This window comes from Nannospalax galili, unplaced genomic scaffold (assembly GCF_000622305.1).
Source record: "Nannospalax galili isolate Female #2095 unplaced genomic scaffold, S.galili_v1.0 scaffold996, whole genome shotgun sequence".
Lineage (NCBI taxonomy): Eukaryota > Metazoa > Chordata > Mammalia > Rodentia > Spalacidae > Nannospalax > Nannospalax galili.
The window spans coordinates 666,427-685,724 of record NW_008339436.1 but is presented as its reverse complement, the minus strand read 5'-3'; the positions used below and the strand labels follow the sequence as shown (position 1 = coordinate 685,724).

General features: G+C 51.2%; 2 protein-coding genes across 2 annotated transcripts; both read left to right on the top strand.

Moving 5' to 3' along the window:
* The first annotated feature begins 991 nt into the window (after positions 1-991).
* On the top strand, positions 992-13,992 carry Gck (glucokinase). The gene is made up of 10 exons (XM_008834067.1): positions 992-1,039; positions 5,499-5,661; positions 6,097-6,251; positions 7,578-7,697; positions 9,503-9,598; positions 9,700-9,799; positions 11,700-11,883; positions 12,800-12,955; positions 13,377-13,610; positions 13,842-13,992. The coding sequence occupies exons 1-10, from the start codon at positions 992-994 to the stop codon at positions 13,984-13,986; spliced, it is 1,401 nt and encodes a 466-aa protein (XP_008832289.1). The 3' UTR covers positions 13,987-13,992.
* A 2,760-nt stretch (positions 13,993-16,752) lies between these two features.
* On the top strand, positions 16,753-18,676 carry Myl7 (myosin light chain 7). Its single transcript, XM_008834066.1, has 6 exons — positions 16,753-16,860; positions 17,039-17,114; positions 17,356-17,460; positions 17,856-17,934; positions 18,106-18,154; positions 18,534-18,676. Exons 1-6 carry the CDS (start codon positions 16,825-16,827, stop codon positions 18,633-18,635), a joined length of 447 nt encoding a protein of 148 aa, XP_008832288.1. The 5' UTR covers positions 16,753-16,824; the 3' UTR covers positions 18,636-18,676.
* Positions 18,677-19,298: the final 622 nt, after the last annotated feature.

Here is a 19,298-nt window from a genome sequence, read left to right as displayed (position 1 = left end):
TTTTTGTGTATGAGCATATTGCCTGCATGTATGTAGGCACGCCCGTGTCATGCAGTGCCCTCAGAAGTCAGAAAAGAGTGTACGATTCCCCCTGGCACTGGAGGCATGGCATGCCATGTCTGTGCTGGGAATCGAACTGGGGTCTTCTGCAAGAACAGCCAGTGCTCTTAACCACTGAGCCATCTCTCCAGCCCCACAGCTGTGTTGTTAAAAAAGATTTATTTACTTCTATTCTGTACGTATGAGTGTTTTGCCTGCAAGTACTTAAGTATACCATGTGCATGCAATGCCCACAGAGGCCAGAAGAGGGTGTTTGATCTTCTGGAACTGGAGTTACAGATGGTTGTTAGCTGCCATGTGAGTTCTGGAAACTGAACCCAGGTCCTCTGGAAGAGCAGTAAGTTCTCTTAATCACTAAGCCATCTCTCCAGCACCCAGAAGCTGTCTTCCTACCACCAGCTGCCCCTTCCCACCCAACCTCCATGCTAGAACCCTGGATTATATGAAATGCATAGCCAACCTCTCCACAGACACAAACCCATAGGGATCCTCACTGCTCCTGGAACACACCAAGTCCTCAGTAGTCCTACTTGTTTTTCCCTCCTGCCCTTTAAGGCAGCCCGGTCAATAGCCTTCCCTCACAAGGCCAAGGGGTACAGGATGGATAAGCTGGCTCCGGCCACTTCCTCAACCTCTCAACAGTAATCTCAACCACTGTTCAGAAAGCATGGCACTCTGCTTCATAGTCCTGTCCCCATGGCCTTTGTCAAACTTGACACCACATGGCTCTCCTTTGACCTGGACCTGCCCCTGCCCCTGTGACAGTGGGCAGAGTATTTCAGCAGTTGCCCATCGGCCCACTAGCACAGAAGTCCTGGACTGCCTGCCTTGCATAACACTCAGTCAGACAGCCCTCACCTGCTACAGGTGGCTTCAGGAGGCAGGAACGTCTCCATCTCCCCAACTACCTCATGCTGATCCTCTCAGAGAGATGGCAACAGATGCTACAAGGACCAGAGCCCACTCATCCTTAACTCTGGTAAGGGCCACGTAAAGCCTAGAGGATTGGGAGGGTAACCTCTAGGCCAGCACCCTCAAGTTGAGGATAGGGGATGATGAACTGGCACTGGGCTCTTGGAGGAGGCCTGCAGTCCTGTAGGAGTCCTGGATTCAGCCCTTCTTCCCACCACTCCCTCCTTACTGGGGCCACCATTGACCATCTCTTGTAGAGTCTAAGGGAACTTGCTCCTGAGCTAGTGGTGCCTGGCCTGGGGCTTTTCCTAGTGCTACTTGGCTCTCAGGGTCACTTCATGGAAGTTCTGGGAAGGATATGGGGTTATATTCCCCAACATGTGGGTGGCTGGCCATGGGTCACTCATTCCTGTATATATGGCTACCATAGGGCCAGGGAGAAGAGGGGCCAGGTTGAGGTTGGACGTGGGACTGGCACTGGCCCTTGTGAGTTATAGCTTTTGTTCACAGACTATCTTGGCCCTTGGCCAGGTTCTCTGGGGTCCACAGTCCCCAGGGCCACCTCTACTACTGCTACAATAGAATCGTTCTCATCTGTCAAATGCAACACTTGATGGTGTCTTGCTATTTACTGTGACTTCTCAAAGCCTGCTCTGCCCTGCCAACTCCATCCTCCCACTGTGCTTCCCACCTTGGACAACCCACTGACCTCATTCAGGTCTGTGTCCTTAAGAATATCTCCACACTGAGGGCTCCCAACATTCCCCTAAACTCTGGCCATAGATAGACAGCCGTACATACTTCGGACAAATATCCCCTGTGCAGGAAGATGCATAAAGTGCTTAGATCAGGTCCCAGTTTCCCAGGCTGCCTGATCTCAATGGCATCTCTGCTTCAGGCTAGCCCACAGTGTCCTTCCAGATTCTTCTCTTCCTCTCACCCCTATGCCTCAAGCTGTCAGCAAATGTTTTTGCTCTCTAGGCCTTGCCATTTTCTCTGCCCTCTGCCCACTGTTCTTCACATAGATTGTGGAAACAGTCTAACACCCCCAGGGTAACTGGAGTAGGCACAGCCTGTAGTCCTTGCTTCTGTGCACAGCCCACAGGGACTGTTGGGCAGGCTTTCATCATGAAATGATAAAAGGCTTGAGGGTTCTGGAGCCACTCCTAGTCAGACCTCCTTCTGGGTTGCACACTGAGCGATGTCAGCAGTATGGGCATCTTGGGGCCCAATGCACTCTGGAAAGGGGGCTTCATTCTCCAAGGATGAAGCTCATCTTTAGAAAACACTTTTCATAGTGAGAGCTGAGCTCCTAGGTGATCGCAGCCTAAGAATCTTTCAGCACCCACCCTCTAGCCTGCATCACCAGAAATAGGGAAGGGACATAAGGATATGTGAGGGAATCCCTATAGTTCCTTCAGTGGGGATGGGGTGTGGGAACTCCTGTCAGTGCCTGGTTTAGCATGAGGGTTCTTTGACCCAGCAAGTTAGGCCAAGTCCACCACTAGGGGACAGGCTTTCCTCTTCTGTATAGCCTCCTTAAGAATACAGACCTAGTTTGTTGGAAATCCAGATTGTTCCTGTAAAAGGATTTCTATTTTAAATAGATTTAAATTTTATTGGTAGCCTACAGAACTAGTCAGACCCACAGGCCAGAAGCAACTCTACAGAAATGGGGTCAGGCCCTGCTGAGGGTTCCATCTCACATCCTCAGTGCCAGGAAGCTCTACCTTCTTCTCTGTAAAGGCTGCAGAAGGTGGCTCCATAGTGGCAGATACCTTGGGTTGACTCATGGTCCTCTTGCTGATTAACACAGTGTCTTGTGATTGCGGGGGGGGGTCTTCTATCATACCAAGGACATTCTTGTATACATCCTGTGAAATATTTGCAGGACTCTGTCTACAGAACAGATTCCTAGAGATTGATGGATCAAAATTAAATTTTGATGGAAACAGCACACAGTCGTCTGGACAGATGATCTCAGTTTGATTTCACATGATGTCCTGGTCCTCGGGGCACTCTCTGGCCTCTAGAAGCTGCAGAGCCTAGGCCTCAGTCAGTGTCAGGATACCCACTCCTCCCGCCATCAGGATGCAGAAGGTGATGACTCAGGCCTCCCCACACATTGTAGGCCCCTGCCAACCCCCCACATCTGTGAAAAATAGAAACACTAGCCATCATCTATCACATCTCATTGGGACCCTCCAAGGGCTGGGCAAGCTCTCAGCTCTGTTGGGCAGGGATCACTCAGAGTGACCAGCTAGTGAGTGCAACCGCATACTACCCAGCCACCCTGGACCTGCTTCCTAGCCCTGGTCCTCTCCAGAGACCTCAGCCTGAAGTGTTAGCTCCTTTCATGAAGAACCTTGAACTGAAAATCAGAGTTCAGGCCTCCAGTCACCAGGAGAGCTACCATGACAGAGGGGTAGGATGGAGCCCCACAGGGCCAGAGAGGTAAACCCTTGGAAGATCAGCATTGTTTATGTCAAGAGATCACAGAGTCTTACATGAGGTCCCTTTGAACAACTGTATCTCAGAGGAGAAGATAAGCAGCTTACTATTCTAGAAAAGTCTTTCTGGCAAAGTCTACTTTCATAAGCTTTGAAAAGAAACAGAAGAGGAAAAGGATGCTGCTTTGAGAACAACTTGGATTGTTCCACAGTGTGCTCTGCAGGGCTAGGGGCAGGGGTAGATGGCAGACTGCATGCTCACCCTATGCTCAGCCGGTGCTGGCATTTGAGTCTATGTCTTTAGTCAGAGTTCTTGTTAACCCCATTCCTTCCTGGATTTCCTTGGCTTAAACTTTAGATGTGGAGTTTCTTGTTAAAAAGTGATTGTTGGAGCTGCAGAGATGGCTCAGCAGTTAAGAGCACTGGCTGCTCTTCCAGAGGACCTGGGTTCAATTCCCAGAACTCACATAATGGCTAATAACCATCATAACTCCAGTTCTGGGGGATCCAACCTCCTCTTCTGACCTCTGTGGGCATTGCACACACGTAGCACATTTATGTACATGTAGGAAAAATACTCATGCACACAAAATAAAATGAATCAAAGAGAAAATTTTGTTTAAAATGTGATTATTGCCAGGTGGAGTGGCACACACCTTTAATCCCAGAGCTTGGGAGGCAGAGGCCAGCTTAGTCTTCATGATGAATTCTGGGCAGCAGGGGCTACAGAGAGACCCTGTCTCAAAAAAAGAAATGGAAAAAAAAGTAGTTGCTAACTAATGATCTATACCATTGGGAATCCTTTAGTTGAAAGGCAGCAAGAGTCTGGCTTCCCATGGCTTAAGTGACTACATGTAGAGCTGGATGGATCTGGCATCAACCTCACTTCTCTGCCATGTGTAGTAAGCTAACAGCCTTTTCTTCCTAGCCTGTCTCCTCATAGCTCCAAGAAGACTGCTGCAATGCCAACATCACATATTTACACAGCTGTGTTCACAAATTGGGAGGTATAGAAGTCCCTCTCCTGCTAAAATCAGGCTTCTCTTCGACCTGTCATTGATCAGAATTGGGTCACATACCCAATCTCCAACCAAAGGGGACAGAATTGTTATGTTCAGCTTAGCCTTATCAGGGTTTAAAGTGCAACCCAGCCTTCCTGAACAAAATCTGGGTAACTGAGGCAGAAGGAGAAAGTGGCTATGTTACTTCCTGGCTGGGGTTCAGAATTCCTCCAATCTACTGAGCTTATGTATAAGACAAAAGCAGTGCAATTTCTTGTAAAGAATTGATCCATGGCTTTTATCAGTCTTTTTTCCCCTTTTCCTTTTTGATTCAAAAATGAAAATATCTTTGTGATTATTTTTCTTATCACTGCCCAGACAACCAATGTACTAACATGGTCTTTTCTCTGTGAACACTCACTGTTGTTCAAAGGGGACAGATACACAGCTGCCTGCCTGCAGGGTCCAGCTAAACTTTCTATCTGTCCATCTGCCACTGTGTGGAGGGTGAGCCCCACACCTTGGTGGTCCACACTCAGGAATGGCGGTATTGCATTTGAGCTTCTCATACATAGGCTTCCTGCACACTGGATGGCCCTGCTTTGTGAGCCAGACCCCTGATGGATACTAGGGGTCACTCCAACTACTCTGGCCTATGCATGCTGGTGCTGCCTGGTCCATTCATTTCACAAAGCCCTAGGAGTCCAAAAAACTGGCTCTTTACACAGTAATGCTAGCTACCTGTCCCCAATAGACTCCATCTCTATCTCGCTAACTCTCCACTGAACACTCTCCCCTCATGCCCAATCTTAGGGGCAAAAGGAGGCATTTCAAGATCCTGTGTCACAAGGATGTGCTAAGGACAAAGCTACCCAGTGCCCTCCTACTTACCCCTCCAGCATACCCATGCTAATTGTTGAGGGGCTGGCCTTGGAATCCCTGGAAATAAACTGTGCCAAACAGTCTGAGATGTAGATCATCCTTCATCCAAGGTCAGAAGACAAAAAGAGACCCTTGGTGTGTGGATATTCCTGGTGACAGCTATTGCCACTCCCTGCCCTCCCCATTTATACAGGCGGAGCAGATCCTGGCAGAGTTCCAACTGCAGGAGGAAGACCTGAAGAAGGTGATGAGGAGGATGCAGAAGGAGATGGACCGTGGCCTGAGGCTGGAGACCCATGAGGAGGCCAGTGTGAAGATGCTGCCCACCTACGTGCGTTCCACCCCAGAAGGCTCAGGTACCTCAGGGCTCAGCTGTCCCTAGTCAGGAACCTCCTGGGTGAACCATGGCACCCTCAACTTACTGGGCTGATTTTTGTCCAGCTGCCTGAAGCTCTTGGGTGTGCAGGCCCAGTCTGGAACTGTCAAGCCTCAGGAAAACTGGTGTTTTTGTCTCGGTGATCACGTGAAGAACCTCAGTCCCATCCAGAGTCTGGTTCATGACTCTAGGTTTTAAATGGCTTCCTGCGTATTGGCTGCCTCTACCTAATACAGGGGTTTCCCACTGATATTCCCCAGTTCACCTCTGACCCTCCCATAGCGTGCTCTAGCATATGTCCCAACCACCCCAGTGTCTGGGCCAGCGTCCCCTCATCCAGATCCTCTGGGGACCCCATACCTTCCCCACCTGTTGGGCAGGCTATGAGGCTGAGCACATCTCCCTTTTCTTGCAGAGGTTGGAGACTTTCTCTCCTTAGACCTGGGAGGCACCAACTTCAGGGTGATGCTGGTGAAAGTGGGAGAGGGGGAGGCAGGGCAGTGGAGTGTGAAGACCAAACATCAGATGTACTCCATCCCCGAGGACGCCATGACGGGCACTGCAGAGATGGTGAGCAGCTTGAGGGGCTGGGGATGGGTGGCTGGGGGATCAAGGTCACCCAGAGCCTCAGGACTTAGTTAGTCCTGATGGGAGGGCCCCAAAGACAGATGTGATGGATGGTAGGCCATCCAACTCCAGAGACCCAAGAAGGCAGCTCAGAGGCTAAAAGCCATTCCAAGTCCCACAGTCAGAAGGGACAGGAAGGGGCTAAACAGAGGTCAGTGGCAGGAGAAAACCCAGCCTTTGTTCAATTTCCTAGAGAATGTATAAGGATTGAGCAGCCAGAAACCATGCTTGTCCAGCCTCTTACAGTTTGCAAAACTTATCACTCCTCAAAGGCCACCACTCCTTCTCTAACACATGTATGCCAAGTAGGATGACAGGAATACAATGTCTGCCCAAGCAGCATGCCACCCCCCGACACACACACATGAGGAGGACTCAGATCGGGGGACACAGAAGTAGATGAGCCCTTGGCAAAGTCAGAGCTCCTGGTTACAGCCAGGCACAAGGCAAGGCTCATTCTCAGAGGGGTAACCAAGCAAAAGGCTTCCCACAGCCACCCAGCCCTCCCTCACCACTCCTTCAGCATAGGAATGTTCATGTCCTAAGGCAGCTCCATGGTCCAACTACAGAGTACTCAGCAATGCACAGTCCTGTGGGGCAAGAGATGGGGGACAGCCTTCAGCATGGGTCAGGCAGCCAGGACTCCTGGAAATAGCACAAGACACAGACATCATAAGTCATGGCCAGGAATGGGCTTTCACCCAGAGCTTCATGGGACAGCCGTCCAGGCCTGAGGCCAGATCTCACTGAGTCTAGGAGGGGGACAGGGCTTAGGGCACAGTTAAACTGGGAACAGCCAGTTCCATGTCATGTTCCTCTGGGGCCTGCAGTCTGCAGGGTTCTCCATCTGGGGAGGTGTAGGGCCTGAGTTCTGATAAGTAGCAGAAAAGAAACTGCAGGAGCTGGAGCAATGGCTCAGTGGTCAAGAGCACTGGCTGCTCTAGCAGAGAACCTGGGTTTGGTTCCCAGCACCCACATGGTGGCTAACACTCCAGTTCTAGGGGATTCAACACCCTCTTCTGGCCTCCACGGGCATTGCACAACATGAGTACATTTACATACATATAAGCAGAACACTCATACATATTAAATAAAATTAAATAAATTTTTTTAAAAGAAGAAGAAGGAAACTTCAGGCAGGCCTGGCATCCAGTGGCAGGGTCTGGGGTTGAATGTCTGAGCACCTCTAAGGAGCACTTTGGCACAGTTCCTGGGGATGGCTGTTACTGGCCCAGCCCTGACCCAAGGCCACTTTGGTGCATCTCCCAGCTCTTCGACTATATCTCTGAGTGCATCTCTGACTTCCTGGACAAGCATCAGATGAAGCACAAGAAATTACCCCTGGGCTTCACCTTCTCCTTTCCTGTGAGGCACGAAGACATAGACAAGGTGAGCCAGGTGGAGGGGAGGGGGAATGAATGGATGGAACTACGCTCCAGAGGAATTCTGCTCATGATGCCTTCAGATGCAGTCCCCCAGCCTATGCTGTGAAAGAGCCCAAACTCAGAAGGGAGAGATGAATTCCAACCATGGCCCCGTCACTTCCCATCTGTGGCACTTTGGCAAACTAACATAGCATCAGCTGGTTCTTATTATGTGGCAAAGTCTCTCACAACCCAGGGAACCCATGCTACAGTCACTCCACCACAGATAAGGGAGCAAGTTAAGCAACTTGCTCCCAGTGGGATGTGGGAGCTGGCTGCATGAAGGGGGCTCCAGCTCACTACAGAGCACAGAGACACCTCACTGCTTCTGGATGAATTAGAAATGGAAAGGATCTGAAAATCTACCCCACCTCCAAGCTTACAAGTTAGCCTACCATTTTTATGTACACACATACACCATACAGATACACATAAAACATAAGACCTCTGTCTTAGTTTCCTTTCTGTGCTGTGATGAAAATACCCCAACAAAAGCAACTTAGGGGAGATAGGGGTTTTTTTTTCAGTCTTTAAAAAAAATTTTTATTTATTATTTTTATTTTATGTGTATGTGTGTGTTGCCTGCAGGTAGGTAAGTGCACCCATGTCATGCAATGCCCACAGAAGTCATCAGAGGCTGTTGGATCCCCTGGGACTAGAGTTACGGACAGTTGTTAGCTGCCATGTGGGTGCTGGGATTCAAACCCAGGTCTTCTGAAAGAACAACCAGTGTTCTTAATTGCTGAGCTATCTCTCCAGCCCCAATAGGGTTTTAATTTAGCTCACAGTTCCAGATTACAGTTCATCATAGCAGGGAAGTCATCAACAAAAGAGTTTGAAGGATCTAGTCATATCACATTCATAATCAGAAACAAAAAAGCAAAGGATGCATGCTTGCTCATGTTCAGCTCACTTTCTCCACTCTGTCTGTCTATTTATTTGAGACAGGGTTTCACTATTTAGTCCCAGATGGCCTGGAATTCACTATGTAGATCATCCCAGGCTGGTCTTGATCTCACAGAAATCCACCTGCCTCTGGTAGGATTAGATACATATGCCACCATGCCTGGCTGCTTGTTCCACTTTCAGTACAGCTCAGGATCCTCTGCATAGGGAATAGTGCTACCCACAGTGGGCAGGTCTTCCCTAACTAATGTAATCAAGATATCAAGATAATCCCATACAGACATGCCCACAGGCTAACTTTATGTAGACAGTCTCTCATTGAGATTCCCTTCCCAGGTGATTCTGCATTGTGTCAAGTATACATCTAAACTGATCACTACCTCTGTGTCAGAGACAAAGCCAGGTCATGACCCAAGGCAAAAACAGCAGCCAAACCCACATCTCCCATAGTTTTCTAAACTCCAAGCCCCACAGGGAGAGCCATGTGGTACCTTCATGTGAAGCAGGATTCATCTTTCAGAGGAAGCCCAATGTTGTACAGCACTGCTCTGCTATGAGCTTACCTACCCTATCCTTTACTCTGGAATCCTATCTCTGAGCTTTGCTGGTCAACATTTTTGGGATGGGGATATAGCTCAGTGGTAGATCACTTGCCCAGAATGCTCAAGGCCCTGGGTTCCTTGCATGTGTTTCCTAAATTGAATGTATTTGTGAAGAATTGCTCCCTATACCTCGCAAAGCTCAAATGTGAATCAAATGTGAAGTGTGTGTGTGGCCCTGTGGCTGTGTGGCCTTGGAAGCAGTTGGTTTAAGGCCACAGTTCCTTGCCAGTAAAGCAGCCATGAGGCCTTTCTACCCCTACAGGGCATCCTCCTCAACTGGACCAAGGGTTTCAAGGCCTCTGGAGCAGAAGGGAACAATATTGTGGGGCTTCTTCGAGATGCCATCAAGAGGAGAGGGGTAAGGACATTTAGCTCTGAGGGGCTGCCCTGGGTCCCCACCCTTGCATCTCAGGGCCCTCTCCCCAGCTCCACTGTCATGGCCTCTGTACTTCTTGGCAGGACTTTGAGATGGATGTGGTAGCAATGGTAAATGACACAGTGGCCACAATGATCTCCTGCTACTATGAAGACCGCCAGTGTGAGGTCGGCATGATTGTGGGTAAGAGCTTAGAGCTTCTCTTCCTGTATCCCTTCCAGGCTGCAAGGGGCCTTAGGAGCTTAGGAGTGAATGCCAAAGCACTAACAACTTGTGCCAGTCAGTGTAGGCCTGGTACCTGAGCCAGGTGGCCTTGGGGGTGTGGTGGTGCAGGAACTATGTTGGCAGGAAGCATTTCAACTCCTGCAGCATCAGGACATCAGATGGCCTGCCAGCTGCACATCTGCCCTGCTTATCTGGATGTAATTAAACTATTTTATCCAGAAAACTGACCACACTGGACAAATTTGTCCAAGTGGAAGAAATTCAGCACTGGTAATGTTGGTTCCACCCTACCCTAGCCCTGCCCCTGACAGCAGTCCCTGAACCACCCTAGAGGGAAGGAGATTCCAGGAAAAGGCATCATAGCCCTCCCCTCCCACCCAGCGATCGGGGTTCCACACCAACTTCCCCTCCCCTCAGACTTTCTTAGAAGTTCCTGTAGTCTGGAGTGAGCATTTCGATCAAATCAGTTGTCTGCTGGGCACAAGGGGGGAGGGAGAGTGTTTCTTTGAACTTTCTGGGCCCTGATTACCCAGGAAATCCTGTGTTATATGCCCTTCAGAGCCAGCCCTCCAATGCCATGAATTTGTATTCATAGATTCCCATGTGTAATTTTATTTGCACTCTAAACAACTCATATCTTATAAATGTCACTCATTTTATAGGCATGCATATGTAAAGCATTATAAATGGATGTATGCTGGTACTCTAAGCTCCAGCCTGACCTTGCTTTATCTCTCTTCTGCTTACTACTCCTTTTACCTTCAGTCTCACTTATCTAGTGAAGAGTTATTGCTCCAATTGTCCTTGGCTGTGCTTGGCCCCTACGATCCCACAGCTGTCTCCTCTCTAGCTTCTCCTGGGGATCCCAAGGCACCTCAACCTGAAGTCTCACCAAGCTAAACTACAGTTCCACTGCCCAGGCACACCCTTCCCAGAGATACCTCCCAGATATGAGTCCATGACTCATATTTGCCCACAAATTCACTTGTTGACTGATCAGTATTTAAAATTTTATTTACAATAATTACCAAGATTGTAAAGTACCAAGATTGGGAGAATTCACGTGAAAGTCTGGATTTCTGCTTTTTCACAAAAAACCTTTTAGTCTAGGCATGACTGGCCCCAGATTCCTATGGAGTGGGCTGCTGACCAGCATGGCATTCAATGTCCCTGCCAGCTTGAGGGTTGAGCAGCCCACACAGTCTCACACTGCATAATAATTTAAACACACTGCACTCTTAATTCACACTGCACTCTTAATAATTTAAGAACACAGTCAGGTGTGGTGGTGCACGCCTTTAATTCCAGCATTTGGGAGGCAGCGGCAAGTGGATCTCTGTGAGTTCAAGGCCAGCCTGGTCTACATAGCTAGCTCCAGGCCATCTGGAGCTATGGGAAGACCCTGTCTCAAAAAGACAAATAAAAGAAAAGAAAAGAAAAAGAAAAACCACATGTCTCCACCATTTTCACTTTGTACAGGGCAGGGCAGGGCCGGTTCTGTCTGCAGTTCTCTCTGAACTGTCCTAAGGGCCTACATGATACCTTATTCACTTTGAGATACCCTCGAAAGGGCTCAGGGAAAAGAGGGCTTAAATATGTAGTTACAAAGTGCCAGAAAATAAGGGTGGGGTATAGATAAGATAAAACCACTGCACCTCACATCCATTTCCAGCTGTTTGCTTTTCTCCATTCCCCTGGTTACCCAGGTAATGGGTGGGTATTACTATCCTTTTCAGAGAAGAGGGCAGTCCAGAGACTGACCTAGCTACTCTGGGTCACACAGTCACCCAGACCTTCCAGCCTCTCCCCACAACCTCCCACCCCAGTTCTTATAGCCTAACGTGCCCCATCCCTGTAGGCACTGGCTGCAATGCCTGCTACATGGAAGAGATGCAGAATGTGGAGCTGGTAGAAGGGGATGAGGGTCGTATGTGTGTCAACACTGAATGGGGCGCCTTCGGGGATTCAGGAGAGCTGGATGAGTTCCTGCTGGAATACGACCGCATGGTGGACGAGAGTTCTGTGAACCCCGGTCAGCAGCTGTAAGGATGCCCCCCTCCCTCCCAGCCCAACTTTGGGCACGTAGCAGCAGATGAGAATTGAGCCACAACACATCATGGCTTGTTTATAAGTAGCTCTGGGGGAAAGCAAATTGATGGCCCCTCTGTGAGCTGGCTCCTTCCTTCAGTTCAGTCATGACCTGCCCCCTGTGAACTGCCGTGGTGTAGTGATGGTATAATGCCCTTCTTCTCTGCTCTGACAGGCCACCTCCTGCCACACATGGATCTGAGAGGCCCTCACAAGATTTAAACCAGAGTTCCCCCATGGCACATGGGTCCCAGTTTCACAAACTGAATATTAGTATTTTTGTAGAATGCTGTAGGTTGGCAGAACACATCTGAGAGCCAGTTGCACAGAACTTGTCATTAATCGTGGCTATCATGTGCTAGGCACCTACTTGGTAACAGTCCTGTACTACTTCATGAGCTTCAGCTCAGACCCTCACAGGCCCCTGTTAGCTTATTAGTATCAGGTGTATTTCAGGATGAAAATATGGAGCCTCACAAATTAAGCAAAGATATGGCAGTCTGCAGTGTGCCACGCTGGGCACTAACACTGCCACAAGCTGTGTGCTTAACACAAAGCTTGCAGGGGTCTGGTATCAGAAGACTGCATAGGCTCCTCAAGCCCCTGTCCCTTTCATACACCAGAGCCAACAACAAAGCCAGATGTGATCCCTCAACTTTATTGAAAATGTGCACATTCCTAGCTCAGGAAGTTTCTGAAGCCTTGGTTTACAAATATGTGGGAGGCTCGAGGGCGAGTACATTGGACAATGACTTGGGTGGAGGTGGGCATGGGTGAGGTATCCCACTATCGGACTTATATAACTGGAATGGAGCCTGGGGGGGATTTCCCCTAAGGGCCAGCTGGCATAATCAGCCATCCTGTGTCCAGGTACGAAAAGCTCATTGGCGGGAAGTACATGGGCGAGCTGGTACGACTTGTGCTGCTCAAGCTGGTGGACGAGAACCTTCTGTTCCATGGAGAGGCCTCGGAGAAGCTGCGCACGCGCGGTGCCTTCGAAACCCGCTTTGTGTCGCAGGTGGAGAGGTGCCTGAAGGGGGCAGGACCAGGGCGGGGTGCAGGAGGAGGGAAGGGGGTGGGAGCTGGGTTGGGCCCAGGGGCGGCGACACAGAGGAATGGGGCAGGCTCTGGGGAAGGCAGAGTACCAGGTTAGGGGCACAGTGGGGACATGGAACCGGGACCTTTGGCCCCTAGTCAAGCCGCGAGGGGCGCTGACTCTATGCACACGTTCCCTGGTCACTTTCAACTAGCAGAAGCCACTGTCTCTCTTCGTCCAAGCCACAGCCCTGAGACGTGGCGTTGTCACCCCCATTTAGTCAGAACAGAACTGACCAAGCAACTGCTGCTCCTGGGCTGGGTCGCTAGGGTCCTTCCCACTTCTCCAGGAGGGGCTCCCCCATTTGGCCATCTAGCCCTCAGCGGCTGCCCTCCCCCGTCCTGCCTGCAGCGACTCCGGCGACCGCAAGCAGATCCACAACATCCTAAGTACTTTGGGGCTTCGGCCTTCAATCACCGACTGCGACATCGTGCGTCACGCCTGCGAGAGCGTGTCCACCCGCGCCGCGCACATGTGCTCAGCCGGACTGGCGGGGGTCATCAATCGCATGCGCGAGAGCCGTAGCGAGGAGGTGATGCGTATCACGGTGGGCGTGGATGGCTCCGTGTACAAGTTGCACCCTAGGTGAGCCCCACCTTCCCACCACGGTCCAGCCTCTCCCTACCAAAGGGAGACCCGGAGGGCGTGGCTCTCAGCTGCAGGCATTTGTGAGCTTGTCCTGTTTCCCGGCTGGGCCTCCTGGATGCTGAGGACAGTCCCCTAGGGGAGCCCGCCCACGATGTCGTGAACTGGTGGCAGGGGTGACATCTGTGAAGGTGGGAGGAGAGACAGCAGCCCTGTTTTCCTCTTGTTCAGCTTCAAGGAGCGGTTCCACGCCAGCGTGCGCAGGCTGACGCCCAACTGCGAAATCACTTTCATCGAATCAGAGGAGGGCAGCGGCAGGGGGGCAGCCCTGGTCTCTGCGGTGGCCTGCAAGAAGGCCTGCATGCTGGGCCAGTGAGATCCAAGCCACAAGGGTAGGGACCTGGACTCCTGAGGGACTTCACACCCCACAGGTGCACCCAGCCCAACAGGGCAGGGGGCCTCCAATTCTGCTGCTATCCCTGGAAGACAGAGAGAGGGCCCTGCAAGCAGAGCAGGCCTCTTCTCCAGAGTCAGTGGGACAGCCCTAGAACCCTCGGACTCGGGGCCCGGGGCTGGGAGGAGGAGGAACCTCTAGAGAAGCCAAAGCCTTTCTTGCTAGACTCATCTACTGAGAAGGGAGTTGCTCACTCAGGGCATGGCTTCTACACTTCTTGCCGCTCAACAGCTGTGGGCCTGGCCTGGCTGGCCTTCCAAGGGAGTGTCCCCTGGACCTTGCTATGGCCTGGCTTCCCTGAGAAGTCACCCTGCCATGGAGCGGCAGTTCTACTAGGTTGGCCAGACCAGACATGGGCTCCCAAGAAAGCAAGGGCTGCTGGTTACCCAGGCCTGAATATTTTCTTGCCAGTGACTGAAGAGACTAGGGAGCCCTGGAAGAAGGCACAGTTGAATAGAGAGGACTTTTCAGGACACAGATGCCTCAAGGAGACTCTTTCCTTCACATACACCCACCCCTGAGTGGCTTGTGGTTCCAGGATGAGCCTTCCCAGGAGATGCCAGAGGAGAGAGCCTCCAAGCCCCTGCTACAAGGAGATCAGAAAGGGTGAGGAGGCCTCACCCTGCACCACTGGGAACACCCCCACCCTCAAGCAGGATGGTATCTTCAACTCTCAAATCTCTGCTCCAGGAGGAAACAGCAAGCTGGGCTCAGTATCCTCCAAGGAACCACCCAGACCCTTCTCCCTCATCCTCATCTGGCCACGTACCATGCCACCGTCTCTACACTAACCTGGGACTGTGTGGGAGTTTTTAATTAAATATTTAAAAAAAATACTTAAACAGGGCCTGTCCAGTGCTCTTTGACCTCTTGTGCATAACGATTGTGGGGATAAGACATAAATATCACTGTATACCCTTGGGTACGTCCTTAGACCAGGCTGTACCTTGGAATTTGCTCTCTCCTCTAGACACTATGCCTAGTGGAATGTGAAGAGTGACAGGCTAGGCTGTAGAAATGAGAATGGGGTGACATGAGAGCACTACAGACACAAGGTAACACTCTGCTGGGTCCAGGCTTCTGGCTGTCCCTGGGATGTGTGCCTCCCAAGTGCTGGGATTAAAGGTGTGCGCCACCACGCTGGGTTTTAACTCTCTTTAGGGGGTGTTACACATCTGAACTGAAACAAATGAAACAAACTTCTTTTCCAGATAGTGAAGGAGGTGTTTTACAAAAGGAAGGTTTGGAGTCTGATGGGATGATACAGGCTTAGAATCATAGCACTCGGAGGAATCTAGAGTTCAAGGCCAACCTGGGCTATATAATGAGTTCCAGGTCAGCCTTGGCTATATAGGTGACCCTACTCAAACATAAAGGGAGATGGGGTAGGACTTAGGTTTGACAGATGAAAGTGCTTACATTCTCCCAGCCTACCTTGCATAGCTGGGTTGGGGTGAGGATGAACAGTGAACCCAGCCAGAGGCCCTACTTGTGCTGTTCCCAAACTGTCTAGTTTCCCTGGCACCTCTGCCACACCAAGGTCGTGAACTGTGTGGAACCCGAGCCCCTTGGTCCACAGTTCAGAAGCATCAGATGGGCACTATGACCCACTCTCATGGTTCTATGCTCTAAAACTTTGCAACCTATGCATCACACAGGTCTGCCGTGTGCCAGGCCCTCTGGATTACAGATGTTGACCAGGCTGGGTACCTAGGAGGAAGCTACAAACAAGTCTGCCACCAGGCAAACAGGAAATATACCCTATAGCTCCCAGTCAGGGACATCAGAGAGAACTCTCTGAAAGAGTTGAAGTTCATGGACAACAAGACTTGAAATGCAGAAAATGGGGATGGGATGTCTTAGCAGGGCAGGCAGAAGCAACAGCAAAAGTATAGATGTGAGGGGAGCAATGAACCTATCACTCCACCCTAGAGTTACCCCAAAGCCAAGCAAAGGGTTCAGTGGGGCTCACAGCCAGCTCAGAATTGCCTTCTGCCTGTTGTCATCCAAGCAACATGCTGGACCCCAGAGTCTACACTCAACCCAGGGGATTCAGGCCAGAGACCATCCTCAAAAACACTGACTGCTCCAAAATCCAAAGAATAAAGACAGTACTAGCCAGGGTCTGGCCTGGATCTACTGTAGGGATGGTCAGATGAGGGTCACAGGGACCCTTACCTAGAATGGTAAGTTTTGAGCCCCTCTGCCCTGGGGAGAGGTGGAGCCTGATCACAAGAGATAGATGAACCTGAGATGTTATAGATAAAGGTCACCAGGAATGTGCCTAGAATCTGCTTGGGGCCCTTGTCCTCCTCCACCCCCAGTGGGGGCTGCCAAGTTTAGCTCTTCTGCTTCTCTCCTTATTTGGGCCTCCGGGTGATAAGGCTGAAACATAAAGGGGGCCTGGCAGCAAGACCATGCATCCAGACAGACCACTGCAGAGGATGGTGAGTGCCTGGTGGGGAACAGGAGACCAGTCACACCCTGGTGGCAACCTCTGGACTAAGAAGGGACAGATCCAGGGTCTTTTGTACCTGCATTGGGCCCAGGGAAGTGATCTTTAGAGGGTGGAAAGATGACTCTCCCCGTGGCTTTCCTGGTAGTACTAGGAGGCTGCATGTGGTAGTGAGGGGGCACTTTGGGGAACTGGAGGGAAGACTCTTATCATCATCAGTATTACAGGCCAGCAGGAAGGCTGGGACCCGGAGCAAGGCTGCGGCCACCAAGCAGGCCCAACGAGGCTCTTCCAATGTCTTCTCAATGTTCGAACAAGCCCAGATCCAGGAATTCAAAGAAGTGAGTGCCCCATTTCTAATAGCCTGCCACCCCACAAGAACCCACTCCACACCCCATACACAGTCAGTGGTCTGGACTCCAACCTTGCTCCTCATACCACCCAGGACTCTCCCTTACCTTCCTTCTGCCCTGGAAGAAAGGGGGTAGTATCTCCCACCTGAAGTCCCCCTCCTCCCAGGCCTTCAGCTGCATCGACCAGAACCGGGATGGTATCATCTGTAAGTCAGACCTGAAGGAGACCTATTCCCAGCTAGGTACGTAGGGGAGAGGACAGTGTCCCTGCCCTTTCTGGATATTAAGGTTGAGTTCTCACCTCCTTACACCTCCCCTATCACACCTTTGCTACTCCTCCCAGTCCCCTAGCTGGAGTTGCTCCTGCCTGCCTGATACCCCTGCCCCTTGCTGGCTGGTTGGCTGGGAAGTAGGAGAGGGCAGCCTGGACCTTCTCTGAAGCATTCAGGGCCCCTGTGTTCATCTCATGTCCTGCTCTCACAGGCAGAGTGAATGTCCCAGAGGAGGAACTGGACGCCATGCTGCAGGAAGGGAAAGGCCCCATCAACTTCACCGTCTTCCTTACACTCTTCGGGGAGAAACTCAATGGTGAGCCTGCAGCAGGTCTGGGCCTCCTTAGTCAGACAGTAAGCCTGACATCACCTGACCCCCCCTAAATCCCCGGTAAGGCTCACCTGAAACCCACCTGAAATATGTCTGAACCCTGCCTGGCCACGGCCTACCCAGAGGGTGTGGGACCTACCTCTGTGCATCTTGGCCTGACTCGGGGATCAGAAAACATCTACTTCCAGATCCCAAATCCTATTCTCCCAGACAGGAAAATGGCCACTCTTAGCTCCTCTGATCCCCAAGGAACACTCTATAGGGCAGAATGCCCCCGACCTCCTCTGGTATTTGAAGAGCTCCCATGTACTCTAGGTTCTTCCTGGGTGGGGCCTAGAGTCTGGGAGTGTGACAGTTCACCTAGCTGCCTCCACCCCCAGGGACAGACCCTGAGGAAGCCATCCTGAGTGCCTTCCGCATGTTTGACCCCAGCGGCCAAGGGGTGGTAAACAAGGATGAGTAAGTGAGAACCTCTTATCCCCAGGGAGGACACTGAGAGGGCAGCGAGGTCATTTGTGTTTGAGGGGGTGTCACCTGAACCTAGGGTCTTCACTGTACTTTGGCGGATAACCAGCCCTTTCCTGGGCTATGACCACTCTCCCTCCCAGCTCAGGCTTTCCCTTCCCCCAGGTTCAAGCAACTCCTCCTGACCCAGGCAGACAAGTTCTCTCCAGCTGAGGTGAGACACTCTGGCTCCAATCAACATCTGTTCTTGGCACCCCAGCAGGGCACTGCAGAGGCCTCATGACCCAGTGTCCCCAGGGCCCAGAGCCCAGCCCCTGTGTGGTACAGGCAGAGGGTAACAGGACCTTTCTAGAAGAGGAGCCATCTCTTAAGACCTGGAGGGAGAACATAGAGGTGGTGGGTTTGTCTTTGTGGCCGGGGTGAACCCTTTGCTCCCCACCCCCACTGGAACCCACTTCCTAGTCTGTTCAATATTTGCCAACAGAAAAACATCAGACTGGAGTCTAGGTTTGGGGTTAAAAAAGTTGAGTCCCAAAGCACAGCTCTTAGAACAAAGCACTAAGCCATATCTCTTAGGGTGGTGCCTCTTGCAGGTGGAGCAGCTGTTTGCCCTGACACCCATGGACCTGGCAGGCAACATCGACTACAAGTCTCTGTGCTATATCATCACCCACGGGGATGAGAAAGAAGAGTAGAGACAGGCTGGGGTCATCTCAATAAACTCTGTTGCTGAATTAGAACTAAGGTGTTGGCTTGACTGTGGGATGGGGACGGACCAATCAGGGGCCATGAGGCCCTGTGAAGACCTCATGTTGATGCTGATCACCACACATACCAACTCACTTCCATTTGCCCCACACTGCCCAATAAAGAAACCACTATCTTGCCTGTGAAGACACTGAGGCCCTGAGAGGTAGATATCCAAGAAAGGAAACGGGATGCACACCCATCTCCATAAGGCCCAGGAAGAGGCCAGAAATGGCAGCCCTAAGCTCTTGAGGTCTGGGCAGAGAAAAAGCCTCTTGCTAGACTCTCAGCAAACTCTCGGCCCAATAGCCCAGATGGTGACCATAGGGGACCCTCAACCACACAGCTACCCACTCTACAGGCCCACTCCTCTCTTGGCATACTGGCTAGGTAGGCTCTGTGGAAAGAGCACAGAAGAATCTGTTTAAAAACATAGCCAGGGCTAGAGGCATGGCTCAGTGGTGGGAAGTTTGCTTAGCATGTTCCAGGTTCTGGATTCCAGCTCCAGCAAACACCCTTCTTGAACCTTGGTAAAGGTCCAAGAGAAAAGCCCTCTTTACCCAGAAAGGGAGGGAGAGGGAGAGGGAGGAAAGGGAGAGGGAGAGGGAGAG